Source organism: Onychomys torridus, chromosome X (genome assembly GCF_903995425.1).
Source record: "Onychomys torridus chromosome X, mOncTor1.1, whole genome shotgun sequence".
NCBI classification, from domain to species: Eukaryota; Metazoa; Chordata; class Mammalia; order Rodentia; family Cricetidae; genus Onychomys; species Onychomys torridus.
In genome coordinates, this window is record NC_050466.1 from 81,177,587 (window position 1) to 81,196,278 (window position 18,692).

The following is an 18,692-nucleotide window of genomic DNA, read 5'->3' on the forward strand; positions in this document are numbered from 1 at the left end:
AGAAGATGTCAGAAAATGAAAGATCTCCCATGCTCATGGATAGGCAAGATTTACATAGTAAAATGGCAATCTTACCAAAAGCAATCTACAGATTCAATGCAATCCCCATCAAAATCCCAACACAGCTCTTCAAAGACCTGGAAAGAATAATACTCAACTTCATATGGAAAAACAAAAAACCCAGGATAGCCAAAAGAATCCTGTACAATAAAAAAAAACCTCTGGAGGCATCACAATCCCTGACTTCAAGTTCTACTATACAGCTACAGTAATAAAAACAGCTCCTTACTGTCATAAAAACCAACATGTAGACCAATGGAATGGAACTGAAGACCCTGACATTAAGCCACACACCTATGAACATACAATATTTGACAAAGAAGCCAATACTGTACAATAGAAAAAAAAAAGAAAGCATCTTCAACAAATGATGCTGGCATACCTGGATGTCAACATATAGAAGGCTGCAAATAGATCCATATCTGTAGCCATGCGCAAAACTCAAGTCCAAGTGGATCAAGACCTCAACATAAATCCAGTTACTCTGAACCTGATAGAAGAGAAAGTAGGAAGTAGTCTTGAACGCATTGGCACTGGAGATCACTTCTTAAATATAACAGCAATAGCACAGACATTGAGAGAAACAATTAATAAATGGGACATCTTGAAACTGAGAAGCTTTTGCCAGGCAAAGGACATGGTCAATAAGACAAAATGACAACCTACAGAATCAGAAAAGATCTTCACTAATCCTATATCTGACAGAGGGCTGATATCCAGAATATATAAAGAACTCAAGAAATTAGACATCAAAATGCCCAACAGTCCAATTAAAAAATAGGCTACAGAACTAAACAGAGAATTCTCAACAGAAGAACCTCAAGTGGCTGAAACACATTTAAGGAATTGCTCAACATCCTTAATCATCAGGGAAATGCAAGTCAATAGAACTCTGAGATACCATCTTACACCCATCAGAATGGCTAAAATCAGAAACACTGAAGACAGCTTATGATGGAGAGGATGTGGAAAAAGGAGAACACTCCTACATTGTTGGTGGGAATGTAAACTTGTACAACCACTTTGGAAATCAATATGGTGCTTTCTTAGAGAATTGGGAATTAATCTCCCTCAATACCCAGCTATACCACTCTTTGGCATATACCCAAGGAATGTTCAGACATACCACAAGGACATGCTCAACTATGTTCATAGCAGCATTATTTATAATAACCAGAAACTGGAAACAACCTAGATTCCCTTCAACTGAAGAATGGATAAATAAAATGTGGCATATATACACAATGGAGTTCTACTCAGCAGAGAAAAACAATGACATCATGAGGTTTGCAGGCAAATGGATGGAACTAGAAAAAAAAATCATCCTGAGTGAGGTAATCCAGACTCAGAAAAACAAACATGGTATGTACTCACTCATAAGTGGATACTAGATATAAAGCAAAGGATAAGCAGACTGCAACTCACAAATCCAGGGAGGCTACCTAATAAAGAGGACCCTAAGAAATACATAGGGATCACTTGATGACAGAGAAATGGATGAGATCTACATGAACAACCTGGACATGGTGGGGGAGTTATGGAGGGCAAGGGTTGTGGGAAAGAGAGCTTACGGGACCGGGAGGTTCCAGCTTTATCAGGAACAGAGTGGGAGAACAAGGAAAGAGATACTATGATAAATGTAGACCCCATGGGAATAGGAAGAAGCAAAATGCTAGAGATGTCCCCAGAAATCCACAAAGGTACCTCCACAATAGCCTACTGGCAATGTTGGAGAGAATGTCAGAACTGACCTACTCTGGTGATAGGATGGCCAAACATCCTACCTATCATTATAGAACTCTCATCCAGTGACTGATGGAAGCAAATGCAAAGATCCACAGCCAAGCCCTGAGTGGACCTCCAGGAGTTCAATTGGTGAGAGAGAGGAGGGATTATATGAGCAAGAGATATTTAGACCATAATTGGAAAAAGGACAGGGACAAATCACCAAACTAGTGGAAACACATAAAGTATGAACCAATAGCTGAGGAGCCTCCAACTGGATCAGGCCCTCTGGATAAGTGAGACAGTTGATTAGCTTGAATTGTTTAGGAGGTCCCCAGGCAGTGGGACCAGGTCCTGTCCTTATTGCATGAGCTGGCTTTCTGGTACCTTTTGCCTATGCTGAGACACTTTGCTCAGTTTTGGTGTATGGAGGAGGGGACTGGACCTACCTCAGCTGAATCTACCAAGCCAAGCTGAATCTCCAGGGGAGACCTTGCCATGGAAGAGGTGGGAATGAGGGGAACATTGGGAGGGAAGGCTGGGGGATGGGAGGAGGGAAGACAAAGGAATCTGTGGCTGATATGTAAAAATAAATATTATAAAATAAAAAAAAAAGATCTGGCCAACAAGTCTGGCTCCATATTGATGGTTCAGGCACCAAGTCACACAAATCTCCAGAAATGGAAAATTCCCCCATAACTGACTTAAGAATCCTTGAAAAGTCTTTGTTTAATTACCCATAGAGCATTGTGCTCTTAATTTTTGGGGACCTGGGGGGTTGCTCTATCCTCAGACTAAGTTTGTAAGTCACTTATACCATCAAATAAGATGGTGCTTGTATCCATCCAACAGCCATGTTTGTGCTTCTGGGATACATAAACGGAATCACTGATGTATCTTCACCTAATTGATACACATTTCATGGGACAAATTGCATATTTTTTCATCCTTCAGTACAAATCCTTCAGTACATCTCACCTATCTATCCGAACTCTATGTTATCTTCATTCTTTTCTTTCTTACAACAATGTGCCCAGTCATTTGAATTTTTCAAACTATACTCAATAAGTCTTAATTAGAATGCCTTTTCAATATAGTGAGTTGCATTTTCTCTAGTTTGATAGTAAGCTAAATAAGTTCAAAACTTAGGAAAAAGAAGATGCCCCAGTTCCTTTGCAGAAATTGTTTGTTCTGTAAATGGTTTTTTTTCTAAAATTAGAGTCTAGATGGGAACTGTCTCATAGATCATTTGATATTGTACTGCTTTCCTCAATGTCAAGGTAGTGCATAATATTGGACCTTGATTATAGGTTTCTTGCAGTTTAGTTTTCCATTTAAGGGTATTCTCTCTCAACATTGGGATACATAGTCCAAAGTTTGGCCTCTGTTAACTAGTCCCAACAGCCTCACATAGTCCACCATGTAGCATAATTCAAATTACATAATATTTTTTGCCTTAAAATTTTCCAAAATTCAAACTGCCTTGCCTTAAGAAATTTGACTTTCTTCTCACTATGTCTTCCCATTCCCTTGCAATTTATAGACAGATATCTAAACATTTTTCTCCTAATTTGTAATATCTGGATTCTAAAAGGCTATGGTCAGAAACTAGATGTGCTCCTCAGTGTCCCAAAGAGATATACAGTTGACAGTTGGCTTAAGAAATATACTGATTAAAAAAACTAATTTCATAAGACTTAATGCCTCCTACATATTTAATAACTTAAACCTATCAATATATAAAACATTTATTTTTATGTAACAAAAGACTAAAACAGATAAGCAAAAATTCTCATTGGCCATTCTTTATTAATTGATTTTTCATTCTCTTGTTCCTTATTATTTTCTTTCTTGCTTCAAAGAAAACATCAATTGTGATGTTGTGTTTACTTGTCTGAAGATAAAGGCTCATAATTTACTGAGGTTTCAGAACCCTCTGGACATGGTGATGGTTTTGGCCTGGCATTAGTGCCAGGATTGGCTCCAGTTTCTTCTCTCACTGTTTCTGCATGTTGTGTGAAGAACTGACTGGGTTCAATGTCACTGAGTTTACGAATAAATTCTAGGACTTTTGTCTTGATAGTTTCATTGTAAGCTTTTGGACCCCAAAGGAACTCATATTGTGGAGGATCACTATTTGGTATCTGCTGATACTTCAGGTACTCGAGTTTCACAAAATCTTTAGTGATGAGCTTCCTGGGCTCTCTATAGATGAAATGCTTCCTCCCTGGGTACACTTGCATCGTATTCAGGTATTTCCAGACCTCTTTCTCAGCAACAGATTTACCCTTCACCAAAATCAGAGACAGAAGAGTCATAAGAAGAAAAGTTTTTGGTAAACCCCTGCCAGCACAAACCCTTCCTTTGTTGGGGAGTTGTATCTTGCTGACTAGGTCGTATAAGTGATTAGTTGAGTCAGTTTCTACCACGTCAACTGCAAACATAATTTCAATGTGCTCAAAAGCTCTCTTAAATATCTCCTGAAATCTGAACTGGTAGTCTGGGCCAATAACATTTAGTAAATCTTCTCTAGTAATGGGTTGTTTCATTTTAAATTTGTAGAGTACGCACTGCTCTACAAAAGCCACGTACATATCTAGACAATCTTTGCATGGATTATCATGGCAAGGTTGATATTCTGAATGAAGTGAGTGTCCCGCATCATGGCAGTATTCACCCTCATCAAATTCTGTATCATCATTGCTAGTAGTGACAGGTAAAGGTGCACAGGAAGGGCACTCAATAGTAGCACTACTTGATTCAGAAGCAGGTGACTTCTCAGAAATTTCCCCAAGCACAGAAGAGGAGGAGCAGGAAGGCTTTTCTTCCACTGCTGCACTATCCAGGGCTCCCTTGTGATTCTGAGAATTATCTATTTCATGATGATGTTTCTCATGATTGCGTTTTTTATTTTTCATACGTTTGCGATGCTTATTCTTTTGACCCCTAGGCATAGTGCCTGCAGTCAGAGGAAGTTGGTAGGAGTATAGGTAAGAGGACAAGGGATGAGTTGTCTGATAGATGAGAGATAGGATGTATAGATCTTCAGCATGCAAATTCTACCATAGCAGTTTTGTGGTAGATCTTAAGAAATCCATTGTGTTCCTTTTCTTCCCATCAACCTGATGTACTCAGAAACCTGAAAAATAATACAAATTAATCTGCTGTCTATAATCACTGCCTCACACATGAGCTGGTGATAGAACATGGGAACCATTCACTCTTCTGTTGTTGACAGAAAAAAAAATCTCCTTAGATACCAAGACAAGGAAAGCAAAGGGGCTTTTCAGTTTGTCACTCCTATGCAGAACTCTGTAGTGCTAGCTCAGGAAATGAGAATTTCTATCTTAGACACTCTGGGTCTGGGTTGACTGTAGTCAGATGGTTTCTCTAGTCCTGTCCAGCCCCCACGGACCCATGGCCACTTACACAATAATTATTCAGAGGCTTATATTATGTACAAACTGTATGGTCTATGGAAGGTCTCTTGCTAGCTAGCTCTTATATCTTAAATTAATCCATTTCTATTAATCTATGTTTTGCCACGTGTTTCGTGGCTTACCATTCTGCTGGCATATTGTACCGTGGGTAGCAGGCTGACATCTCTCCCGACCCTACCTTTCTCTTTCCTTTCCCTTGTTGGAGTCCATTTTCAGATTTCCTAGTGGCTTTACCCAACAAGTCTGCATAAAGAGGATTGGACCACAGGCCTGAGTACAGGTATCTGAGATGGTCTGTACTTGGTTGTGCTGGTTGGAGGTCTTTTGCTCCACCCCTTGACATTCCTTTAAATACCCTAGGGCAGAGACAGTTGAGGCCTGGTGGACTAGGTTTCAGGCTCTCTCAAGGCTATCCTGTATTTTCTATCTGTTTCTCTCCCCTCTATCCTTCTAATATTTCCTGACACTCAACAGCAGTCTTGGTAAATGCGGGGGTGAGGGAATGGCCCCCCACAGTCTCTACTTGGATTTCCCACCTGCCTCTAAGCCGTCTTGCCATAGGCCAAAGCCATTTATTTATTAACCAATGGGAACAACATATATATTCACAGCATACAGAAAGACAGTTAACCAGAACTTTCTCAGGGCAACTACATGACCACACAGATCTAGAAGACACCTACATTCTCATTTTAATTGTGGCTGAACACCCAGTTTAATGATCTCACCTCATATTACTTGCTATAGTAAGTAGTGGGGGTTAGAGCTTCACAATCCTGCTCTGAGTTTTCAAGAGAAAATTCTAGAGCAAGACTAGATTATCTGTTATGCCATCTATTTAGCTAGTGTAGATGGTCGCCTCAGTCATTCCTTTCATGTCTGGTACGGGGCCAGTCTCATTTTTAATACTCTCTATCCTGTGGTCTAGAGAACACTACCCCTACCTCCCCAAGCCTGAGGTAATAAGAGGTTATTCACTGACTATTTCTGTCCTATCTCTCCAGAGGCTGAGAATAAGGGATAGATTCTGTGAAATACTCACTGTTATGAACACATGATTCTCCCAATTGTCAGGATATATTCAGTCTCCTCTCAACAAACCTAACCTGGCAGTATTCCTAAGATGAAGTAGTAGGCCACAGTGACACTTAGACCAAGTTCTAACTTCCCTTATGTCACAATAGGAGAAAATATGTCACATCATGTCACTAGTGCTCAGGAATTCTGATACTTCCCAACAGGGGTGGAAGTATAAAGACCACATAAGTGGTCCTCTCAGTTTCTAAAGGTAAAGAATTACCTACAGACTTACTCAGAATCCTTACCATAATTATTACCAGGGAATGAATCCTTTCTTTGATTCCTAAATGTCTTCCTCTCTAGTCACATCCTTCACTTTCTTATAGCTCCTCTTTCCCAAGTCAACTTGGCAGCCTTGCCCAAGGTGTCTCAGTGAACATAAGATTGAACTCTGTACTTCTTAGATCTTCAGAGTATCGACATTCTCTGTTTGTTCGTATTAAAACAAAAGACACCTGTTTTTTTGTTCGTTTGCTTTTTGTTTTGTCTCAAAACCTCAAACCAATATTTTTTACTTATTTATTTTACATCCTGACTGTAGTTTTTCCTACCTCTTCTCCCATTTCCTTCCCTCACTTCCTGCCCCCCTAATCCACTCCTCCTCTGTGTTCAGAAAGGGGCAGGCCTGCCATGGGTATCAACATGCCATATCACATTGCAGCAAGACTAAGCACCTCCCCTTGTATTTAGGCTGGATTGCAAGAGCCAGCCAAAGCATTAGAGACAGTCCCTACTCCCATTTTCAGGAGTCCCACAAGAGGACCAAGCTACACAACTGTCACATATGTATAGAGAGCCTAGGTCAGTCCAAGGCAGGCTCCCTGTCAAACCAATTTTTTTAAATTTATTTATACTACCACAAAAAATTCAGAGAATGTCACATTGGTGAACCTGTTTGGGTAGGTTATGCAAAGGTGCACTTTCCTACAGGAAGTTTATCACTAGAGGCAGGCTTTGAGAGTCTTCCCCTTACCCCCCACTTCCAGTTTGCCTTCTCTGTCTCCTGCTTGTTGATGGAGATATTTCTGGGCTTCCTGCTCCTGCCATGGTATCCGATATTTGCTGTCATGTATCTCTCCCTGATTAACTCTTATTAGTTTGGAAACATAGGCCAAAAGAAACTCTTTCTTATGTTGCTTTTGGTTATGCTGTTTTATCATAGCAATAAAAAGCAGCTAATATACTTACTATTAAATTTATTTTTAACTTAATACAAAAAATAAACAATGTATATATTAAGGGAGTAATGTGATGTTTCTGACTATGCATACATCTAAAGTTTAAAACTGATTAAGTATATTTATTTATGGTGAAATAATTTAAAATAATTTCTTACAGCTTTTTCAAATTGCAGCTGATCATTGTTACTATAATCATCCTACCATGTAAGATCACACCAGAGCTTCTTGTTCCTGTCTAACTGTAATTTACTTCCCAGTAATCAGTCCTGCTTGGTCTATTCCACCATATACACACATGACATCTGGATACTCTCATTCTATTCAAAATTTCCAATGTTTTGATTTTATAAATGAGTGAAATAATAAAACAAGGTAATTACAGAATGATACTTCAGAATTTCAGATCACCCCTATGTAGAACACAGTTCTTATGCCATTCAGAACCCTGGATATTGAGTAATGGGATAGCCTAATAGTCTGGCAGACATTCTCTGGGATCAATATGCCTTCATTTATTAAGAGGTCATTGTTGTTTTATTTCTTATTCATTTTCTAGGAAAATGCCACATCACTCCAAACCTTGATCTCTCTGTATACTTTGCAAAGGACAGAACTATCTGGAGAGGGATATGATGGAAACCTGAAGTACTAAGCAGAGATCCCAACACAGGAGTTAAGTTGTCACATACAAAGCATGGTGATCTATATCTTCCCTTCACCAGCCAGACTTGGTCTCTCATGTAACTTCCATGCAAGTACACATACTTTCTAAAGGGAAGAGGCGGCAACTTCCAATATTCCAGCTCCTAGTTGGTTGAAGTTTACTGGTACTGATTGTGTTGGCAATGGTAATATCAAGCAGTTTCCCTGTCTTTTCTCTTAGGTTGAGCCTTGTTAAGCAGTCTAGACTGGTGTGAACCTCTAACACAGTCCTCTTGCCTCAATCTCTCTCTTTATTCACATTTAATATTTTTATTGCTCATTCCTTAGGCCCTATATTCCAAATCAGTATTTATCACCAGAAATACATTTTGATGTAATGAACAAAAAAATGAGTGATGCAGGGTTGGCTTCAGGCTTGGAGAAATGCAAAGGTTTTTTCTGAGAGAAATTCGGAGCCAGTATCTGTCAGGTAACAGTTTTATGAACTTGAGAAAATTTCAAGTTGTTTATGTGTAAAGGGAATAAATTTCTCATAAATCCCCACATGTAAGATTTCAGTACAATGTACGTAGAACATCCAAAAAGTTTACAAAAAATTGAATTTTTAGATAACATAAGTTAATACTGAGATGATTTTTACCCAACATAGTAACCACCTTCCCTTACAGAATTTAGTTGCCAAATGTTTTAAAGAATAAATCTGCTGGACAGTGATGGTACACGCCTTTAATCCCAGCACTCGGGAGGCAGAGGCAGGTGGATCTTTGTGAGTTCTAGGCCAGCCTGGTCTACAGAGCGAGATCCAGGAAAGGTGCAAAGCTACACAGAGAAACCCTGTCACGGAAAAAAAAAAAAATTAATAAATCTGAGGGCATAGAGTAGGCAATGTGCTACTCATCTAATAAAACCAGTGCTTATATATTAGGCAATGATATTTAATTCCTTTGTTCTTCTTTGGCTGTAGGCAAAACAATGTTGCTGTTTTGAGATAAAGACCAACATCCTCTGTACTTAGTGCTTTGGGTTCAAATTATTCTTTTTCATTCCTTTCATCATTACTTCAGTATGAAGCCCTCTCTTATTGCTTGACAAACTATACTCTAAGTAACCTGATGGAAAATTTCCTTTAATAGAACAGAATATGGCTCTATTAATTTATTTTATTTATTCTTTGAAATTTGGGGTATTTTTTAAATTTTTTATTATGTGTTTTAATTTTATACATCAGCCAGGTTCCCCTGTCCTCCCCCCTCCCCCCCCACCCCCACCTTCCCCCCAGCCCCTCCCCTCCATTCCCATCTCCTCCAGGGCCAAGACTCCCCTGGGGATTCAATTCAACCTGGTGGATTCAGTACAGGCAGCTCCAGTCCCCTCCTTCCAGGATGAGCAAAGTGTCCCTGTGTAAGCCCCAGGTTCCAAAGAGCCAGCTCGTGTACTAACACAATTCTTCACAGATCTGGAAAGAATAATACTCAACTTCATATGGAAAAACAAAAAACCCAGGATAGCCAAAAGAATCCTGTACAATAAAACAACCTCTGGAAGCATCACGATCCCTGACCTCAAGCTCTACTATAGAGCTACTGTAATAAAAACAGCTTGGTACTGGCATAAAAACTGACATGTGGACCAATGGAATCGAATTGAAGACCCTGACATTAAGCCGCACACCTATGAACATACCATTTTTGACAAAGATGTACAATGGAAGAGAGAAAGCATCTTCAACAAATGGTGCTGGCATAACTGGATGTCCATGTGCAGAAGGCTGCAAATAGATCCATGTCTGTTACTATGCACAAAACTTAAGTCCAAGTGGATCAAAGACCTCAACATAAATCCAGTTACTCTGAACCTGATAGAAGAGAAAGTAGGATGTACCCTTGAAAGCATTGGTACTGGAGATCACTTTCTAAATATAACACCAGTAGCACAGACACTGAGAGAAACAATCAATCAATGGGACCTGTTAAAACTGAGAAGCTTTTGTAGAGCAAAATTTTGTATGTTATGCAATATATCTTTATTGTATTCACATCTCTTGTTCCTCAAACTCCTCCGCAGGACCCCCATCTCAACTCCCAACTTTATGTTATCTTCTTATAATTATTTTTATTTTAATTTGGTTTATTGTTTTATGCTTTTTCTACTATTTGAGAAATTCTTGCATGCATATGTTTTGGTTTGAAAGAAAAGAGCCCATGGGATGGAGAGATGGCTCAGTGGTTAAGAGCAGTGGCTGCTCTTTCAGAGGTCCTGAGTTCAATTCCCAGCAACCACATTGTGGCTCACAATCATCTGTAATGAGACCTGATGCTCTCTTCTGGCCTGCAGGCATTTATGCAGACATAAGAGTGTATACATAATAAATAAATAAATCTTAAAAAAAAGAAAGAAAGAATCCATAGGATTAGACTATGACTTCTGCATAGTTGAGACAGTTATGTAGCTTAATCTGCCTAAAGGACCCCCTGGCAATGGGATCAGGACCCATTCCTAGGGCATGAGCTGGCTTTTTGGAGCCCACTGCCTATTGTGGGACACTATACACAGCCTTGGTGCAGAGAGATGTGCTTGGGCCTGCCTCAACTGAGTGTATCAGGCTCTGCTTACTCCCCATGGGAGTCTTTGCCTTGGAGGAGGTAGGAATTGAGGTGGAATTGGGGGAAAGGCTGGAGGTTGGAAGGAGGGAGAGGAGGGGATCAGTGGTTGGTATGCAAAATGAATAAAAATTTCTTAATAAGAAAGAAGGAAGGAAGGAAGGAAGGAAGGAAGGAAGGAAGGAAGGAAGGAAGGAAGGAAGGAAGAAAAAGAAAACAGGCCTCACACACTCATAGGGAGTGACATTATTAGGACCAGTGGTCTTGTTGGAGTAGGTATGGTCTTGTTGGAGGAAGTGTGTCACTAAGGTAGGCTTTGAGGGTTCAGAAGCTCAAGCCAGACACAGTGGCTCACACTCTCTTCCTGCTGTCTGCAGATCCAGATGTAGAACTGTCAGCTACCTCCCCAGCATCTTGTCTGCTGGTATGTTACCATGCTTCCCATCATGATGATATTGGACTAAACTTCTGAACTTTAAGCCAATCCTAATTAAATATTTTCATTTCTGAGTTGTAGAGATCATGGTGTTTCTTTGCAGCAATGGAAATCTTAACAAAGACAGTTTTATCAAATCTACCCACCATTTCCTGATGTGCAATTATACCCCTATCCCTCCAACCATTTTTCTTTTTTTATTCATTTTACATACCGACAACAGATCCCTCTCTCATCCCTCATCCCGTTCCCCCCTTCCCCTCCCCCTACCCACCCACATCCCCTCCTCCAAAAGGGTAAGTTCTCCCATGGGGAGACAGCTAAGCCTGGCATCCAGCTGAGGCAGGACCAAGCCCTTCCCCATTGCATCAAGGGTGAGCAAAGTGTCTGACTTCAGGTAATGGAATCCAGAAAGCCAGCTCATGCACTGGGGATAGGTCCTGATCACACTGCCACGGGCCCCTCAAACATACCCAGCTACACAGCTCTCTTCTGTATGCTTAGGGTCTAGTCCAGTCCCATGAAGGTTCCACAGCTATCAGTCTCATGTTCATGAGTTCCTATGGGTTTGGTTCAGTTGCCTCTGTAGATTTCCCCATCATGATCTCCCCTGTCAACTCCCGGCTTGTTCATATAATCCCTCTTCCCTTCTTCAACTGGACTCCCGGAGGTCAGCCTGGTGCTTGGTTGTGGATCTCTGCATCTGCTTCCATCAGATACTAGATGAAGGCTCTGTGATGAAAATTAAGGTATTCTTGGATCTGATCTTTTCAAATTCAAGGCCACACTTGAAACAGAGCCAGGCAGTGGTGGCATACACCTTTAATCCAAGTACTGAGAAGCATACATGCCTTTAATCACAGGAAGTGACAGCGTGGAAGAGAAAGGTATATAAGGCATGAGGAAACAGGAACTAAAGCAGTTCAGCTGAGACCCTTTTGAGTGAAGAATGATAGGCTTTCAGTCTAAGGAAAAAGGATTGGCTGAGGAGTTGGCAAGGTGAGGTTGGCTGTGGCTTGCTCTGCTTCTCTGATCTTTCAGCTTTTACTCCAATATCTGGTACTGGACTTTGTATTATAAGACCATTTAAGATTCCAACAACACTAATCACCTACCCAGTTAAGGGTTCTTGGTCCATTTATAGGAACCTGGGATGAGTTCAGTCCTGTAGACTGAGCTTTAAATTCAGATAGAAAGTGATGGATTAGCCCCATATCATTCATGCCACTAGTAAACCAGTGGGCATATCTTGCCATGCTAGTCATTACTTTAGTTCATAGGATTTACAGTCAGGAAAGACTGTTAATGTTTTTGTTTGGTTTGGTTTTTGTCCCTTAGTAGCATTTATACCATTTTCCAGCTCTTTCTGAGATCTCTGAAATAGAGATGAAACTTCCAAGTCATTGCCAGCTTGATTCCTCCTTGGACTATGATATATGTATGTGATGTCTTCATGGTCTTAACACCAAGTTCTGGAGGGCAACCAAGAACAATCACAGTAGTCTGTTATGTTTGCAGAGGTCTTCATGAATATATTGATTAACAACGTGGTACTGTATGCATGGCACTAAGCAGTTTATTTGTTGTCTGGAAAAGCATTGTGCCTCTTTTGCTGGTAACTTCAGGTAAACTGTATTTATAGATGCATATAACTATATTTTAAGAAGTTTCTACAGAGGAGGTTTCCATATCGCTTTGTCAAAGGCCTTTAGTGTTAATTATCATTATCCCTCTCCACACTCCCTTCTCTATCTGCCCTCTCATCCCCACCCCATTTCCCCTTTCCTGTTCCAGTATTCACTTTTCTCCTTTTATACCACCTGTGTTCTATCCCCCTCTCTTCATATCCCCTACATAATCCATTCCTAGTTTTCTGACTTCTATGCACATGTCAATTTAAAGAAACACACTTGAGATTGAAAGCTAGCATCCACATTTAAGAGAGAACATATGGTATTTGCCATTCTGGTTCTGGGTTACCTTACTCAGAATGCTTATTTCTAGCTCCAGTTTACCTGAAAATTTTTAAATTTCAAATTAATTTTTCTTTTCATTTATAGATGAATAAAATCCCATTGTATATATGTACTGCGTTTTTATTTTATATTCATCAGTTGATAGAAATCTAGGCTATTTCTATTTTCTGACTATTATGACTAGAGAACAATGAACATACATGAGCAAGTTATCTCTCTATTAAAATGTAGAGTCCTTTGAATATATATACCCAGGATTGATATAGCTGGATCTTATAATAATCTATTTCTAGCTGTTTTGTGATTTCCATAGTGGAGTCAGTTTGTACCTTAGAAATTGAATGAGTATCCTCACTTTTCAATATCCTCAACAACATTTAAAAAAAAAATCTTGAACAATCTGACTGGGGTTAGATGAAATTTCAAAGTTGTTTTAATTTTCATTTCCCTGATGGCTAAAGACATTGAATAATTTAAAATAGTCATCAGGATTTATTGTAGGAATTCCACTATTTGGCCCAATGACCAATTAGATGGATTGTTTTACCCTTATGAATGTGGTCTGCTCGGGGGATATATGACACCTTAAAAACTGTAGGGCAGAGGTCATGACTCTCTTGGGTGGTCAGAACAGAAGCAAGTGTTGGCAGAGAAGCATGGCTTGCAGTTTGGTTCCCATCACCCTTGGACAGAATATCAGGACAAGACAGCTGGATCAGCAGCAGCATCTAGCTTGTTCTGTGTTGTGAGTGTACCTTATTGATCTAATTCCTTAGTAAATCTTACCTGGCCCCTTACCTTGGTGTCCTTCCTCATTAATTATTTAAATTTTGTTTAGTTCCAGGTCCATTTCTCAATTAGCTTTTTATTTAGTTACTTTATTTTTAATCTGTTGTACTGTCTTTTTTATTTTATTAACTTTTATTGATTCTTTGTGGTTTTCATATTATGCATCCTAATCCCAACCCCCCACCCCCACCCTGCATCCTCAGGCCTCCACCCTTGCAACATCCCCACCAAAGCAAAACAAAATTTAAAAGAAAAAACAAAACAAAAACAAAAAACAACAAACCAACAAGCAAAACAAAAGCAGAGTAAGAAAGAAGAGGAAGATTAAAAAAAAAAAAAAAAAACTCCTTGTGGAAGCTGTAGTGTGGCTTGGTAACACACACATTACACCTTTTAGTCTTTTCATTGTCATTTGCAAGTATTCATTGTCTTCACCAATCAACAATGGGCTTTCACTGGGGCTCCTGTCATCTGGACTTCCCACATTTGTCCTGTGTCATAGAGATCCTGCAGTTTTGGATCTGTAGGTTCAACCCCTTCTCATGCTCTAACAGTTCATAGTTCTGGGCCTGAGTGTCAGCTGGATTCGTCAGCCTGCCAGCTTTCCCCACATTGTAACACCATACCCCCAAACCCCTACCCTCTAATACTCTCTATCACTGCCTCAGCCTGCCCATCTAATGCAGCCTATTCTCTTGCTCTGAGGCCCTCGGGTCCAGCTCACTCATCTCATGCCACCAGGGCTAGCTCCAGTGTTTTGCCCAGGCAAGGGGCAGGTTCCTCTCTCCCAATTGCTGTAGGAGTATAGGAGAGTTGTGGGCAGGGACAGTTTTCCTATTCTCACACCCTCAGGGCTGGCTCACCTGCACACCTGACAGCAGGATTAGCTTTGGTGTGGTACCCTGGTGAGTTTCAGGGTCCACTGCTCTCCTGTATGCTGTAGCTGTTGAGGGGCAGGGCTAGTTCTCCCACTCTAAGTGATCCAGGGGCCAGCTCTCTCACTTAAAACAGGGAGCAAGGGATAGGGGAAGGGTATCTTTCCCTAGCCCATGCCATCTCATAGCAGAGAAGTAGAAGCAGGGGCAGCTCTCCTACTCTCATGCCCTCAGGGTAGGCTCATCTGCATCACTGCCAACAGAATCAGCTCTAGTGTACTGTCCAGGAGGGATGCAGGGCCTATTCTCCCATGTGCTGTAACCAATGAAGGACAGGTACAGTGCTCCACCTCTCTTGATCCAAGTGATAGCTCTCTTCCTTGCCATGGATAGCAAGGGAGTAGGAGGATTTATTTTATATCTGGACCTCAGTATCCTTACCTCCTAGCCTCCCATCCTCCCCCACTGACCCTCCACACCACCTCCATCCACTCCTCTGTTTCTGTTCAGAAAGGGGCAGGCCTAACATGGGTATCAACAAAGGATGGCATATAATATTGCCATAAGACTAAGCACCTCTTGTGTTAAGGCTAGGCAAGGCAATCCAGTATGAGGAATAGGTTCACAAGAGCCAGCCAAAGCCTGAGAGACAGCCCCTGCTCCCATTGTTAGGAGTTCCACAAATAGACCAAGCTACACAACTATCACATGTTTGTAGAGGCCTTAGTTCAGTTCCATGCAGGCTCCCTGGTTGTTGGTTCAGACTCTGTGAGTTCTTATGAACCCAGGTTAGTTGATTCTGTGGGTTTTCTTGTGATGTCCTTGACCCCTTTTATTTGTTTGTGGTATTTATTACAATTTATTTCCTAATACATTTTGAGTAATCATATCCAAGTTTATTTCAGTTAGCATTACAAGAAAAAGCAAAATACAACCAGTTAAAATTCCCCTTGTCACTTCTGTTTAATCAAGCAATTCCACGTTTCCAGGAAAATTACTGTTCCAATACCACATTAATGTTTTAAAAATTTACCAGTTTCTTTGAAAATAGCCAAACTTTTAGTCTTAAACATGGAAAACACCAATAAATATGTCAGGCACAATGTTAAAATGCAGATTATGAAACAAGCTAATCCTCAATTAAAGGAACATTTGCAAAATACCAAAGGAAAATACAAATATTTTTTCATGTATTACAGAACAATAAGATATAAACTTTATTATTTCAAGCCCATAAGACATTCCATTACTTAGAAGACTGACTACTCTTTAACACAGTGAAAACTGTATCTGAAACCCAATTAAATGTGGGAGGATCTGTGAGCCATGCATCTGCAATGAGCCCTAACATCCCTGACATCAACAGTATTGCCAGGCACAGATGTAACTCTCCTTGCTGCTCTATTAGCCTCATCAAGCATAGCCTCTTCATATGTACTAGTGAAGAAACTTGGGGAAGTATTATTGATCTTAGGTACAACTTCCAGGACTTTCATCTTGGTGGTTTCAACATAGACTCTGGGACCCCACCTGAACTCATAGCTTGGAGGGTCACTGCCAGGAACCTGGCTGTATTCCAAATAATTTTCTGATACCAAATCTTTGGTGATAAACTCCCGAGGCACCCCAAAAATTACATGACTCTTCCCAGGATATATCCCCACTATTTTCAGGCATTCCCAAACATATTCCTCAGAGGCACAGCTCCTCTTCATGAAGATCACACCCAAGATGGTCATCAAGAGCCCTGTCTTGGGCAACCCACTATTGTTACTCAGATTTCCCTCAGTGGAGAGACCCAGCTTGCCCACAAGCATGTAGGAGTGAGAACTAGGACCAACTTCCTTTAACTCGAGGCCAAAGACCAACTCCAAGTGCACAGAGACTCTCCTGAGGATCTCAGTGAAGTGCACCTTGTACTTCCTGTTGATCACCCTCAGGATATCTGTCTGGGTGAAGGGGTTTTTCACCTTAAATTTCTCCAGTAAGAACTCGATCAATACATTGGCCTTCTTGGTCAGAGGATCTCTGCATGTAGCCAGAATGGCAGCTGCTATCTGGGAGGCACAGACATCTCTCTCATCAGCATCTGCAACAGCAGGGCCCTCAGCACTAACAGCATTTCTCTTATCAGCACCTGTAACAGAACCCTCAGTACCAACATCATAGACTGAGCAGGGTTCGTCTAACTCAGGAGAGCCATGGGATGCAGCCTCCTGCGACCCCTAAGGAGTGCAGACATCAGGGGAGCTGGGGGCATCTCCCTGGCCAAGAGGCTGAGTACCCTGGAGATTCTGTCTCTTCCCCCGAGTCTGCTGCCTTTTGGCCGGGAGCGGCACTTGCTCTTGTTGCCCCTTGGCATGGTGAGTTGTCTTGGAGGCAGCAGGCAGGAGCGCTGAAAAGGCAGGTATCTGGATGGAATAGAATAACACTATGAGTGCCATACCATCACTGGGTAGTGAGAAACTTCCCTTTAATGAATGAATGCCCCCTCTGCTGCTGTTCTCGGGGCATCTTTTTGGGTACTCACAGTGCCCTGTTTCTCCTGGTCAATCAGTTCTTAAGAAACCTGTGGAGGAAATCAGAGTCTATTAGACCACTGTAATGCACCCCAGTTTATATATTCCTAGTGAGAGAAAAACTTCACTAGAGACCCATTTGATACATTTCACGATCCTCCTTGTTTACATTCAGAACTGTCCTGTACATTTTTAATTAAGTCTGGATCCCCACTTTCGTCTGCCTCTATAAACTTAACACTACAATCTTTGCTAGTAAGACATGGGAATAAATTAAGCAAATATTCACCCCTGACGCCCTTTAGCAGACACCAAATATGCCTATGTTTTTGCAAAGCCCCACGTTTCTTTAATGGATCTCCTCACTGTGAAGATCTTAAAATACACTCCATAATTCTCCCACCTCCGTGTTCTTCAAAGGACAAAGTGAAGTAGCATCTTGGTCTTTAGGCCTGCCTAAGCCACCATACAAAGGAACAATTCTGTGTATCCACTCTTCCATACAGTATGGCTCAACCCTTCCAGTTTTCACGACTGGCCCTAGTTTTCATGGCTGGCCTCCTCCTTATAAATCCATAACTCCTATATTTCCCCTTTTGTCCCTTAATCCTCCTTCTCTTAATGAGACCTTCACTCACTGAGAAACATGAGGAAAGTGACCGGCACCTCGGCATAACCACCATGTCCGGAACATTGGAAACCAGAGCAGGCCTATGTGGCTGGCTTCCTTGTCATGGGCAACGGTGGGCTATAGTTTAGGGAATTCACAACAGGCTTCTGGTTGTCATAGGAACTCAGGAAGCCTTCCCTCTCCCTGCTACAACACCAGGGGAGATTCTCTCACCTGACAGGAGGTGCCTACACAAAGCTGAACACGGCCTATCCTGACTGGACCGTTAACCGAGTTATCTGGAAGTTAGGGTCCTCCACTTCCAACTCCCTGTCCCCGCTCCATGCCCCTTGTTCTTCAAATAGAACTCCATTGGAGGAACTGTTCTTGTCCTTTTTTGTTCCAGGAGAATGAATTCCCCAGATAAATAAAATCAGTTCATGTTGATTTTGCCTAGGGTTTTTGGATATCTTGACGTGAGCCAGTGGGTCTGCAGACAAAAACCTAATATCCACCAGAATCCTGAGAAGAAAATAAAATGGAGCAATTTGGAGCATAGGATCCTTATTCATGACTTCACCATAAAGCATTGAAAGGGCTCTATGATACCTATGCTATTTTGTACATGGAACACTGAATATTTATTGTGATTCAACACCCTCCTCCTACTCCTGTAGTCCACATCTCCTAGCCAGCTATTTACTCTCTTCTCTCTCAATTCTCCTTTCTCGTCCTTGG

The 18,692-nt window shown here is 41.1% G+C and overlaps 2 protein-coding genes across 2 annotated transcripts; both read right to left on the bottom strand.

Moving 5' to 3' along the window:
- Nucleotides 1-3,671: 3,671 nt before the first annotated feature.
- Nucleotides 3,672-4,739, bottom strand: LOC118574692 (melanoma-associated antigen B5-like). Its single transcript, XM_036175612.1, has one exon. The coding sequence runs from the start codon at nucleotides 4,737-4,739 to the stop codon at nucleotides 3,672-3,674; it is 1,068 nt and encodes a 355-aa protein (XP_036031505.1).
- Nucleotides 4,740-16,126: 11,387 nt separating this feature from the next.
- LOC118574693 (melanoma-associated antigen B1-like) lies at nucleotides 16,127-18,027 on the bottom strand. The gene is made up of 2 exons (XM_036175613.1): nucleotides 17,983-18,027; nucleotides 16,127-17,050 (listed from the first exon to the last, which is right to left on the bottom strand). Exons 1-2 carry the CDS (start codon nucleotides 18,025-18,027, stop codon nucleotides 16,127-16,129), a joined length of 969 nt encoding a protein of 322 aa, XP_036031506.1.
- Nucleotides 18,028-18,692: the final 665 nt, after the last annotated feature.

What these genes read in the sequence shown, in the direction of transcription:
- LOC118574693 (XM_036175613.1), bottom strand. Translation starts at nt 18,027, where the DNA reads ATGGTGGTTATGCCGAGGTGCCGGTCACTTTCCTCATGTTTCTCA. An exon ending in CACTTTCCTCATGTTTCTCA is followed by an intron (nt 17,051 to 17,982) that starts GTGAGTGAAGGT and finishes TGCACTCCTTAG; the next exon opens with GGGTCGCAGGAGGCTGCATC.
- LOC118574692 (XM_036175612.1), bottom strand. Translation starts at nt 4,739, where the DNA reads ATGCCTAGGGGTCAAAAGAATAAGCATCGCAAACGTATGAAAAATAAA.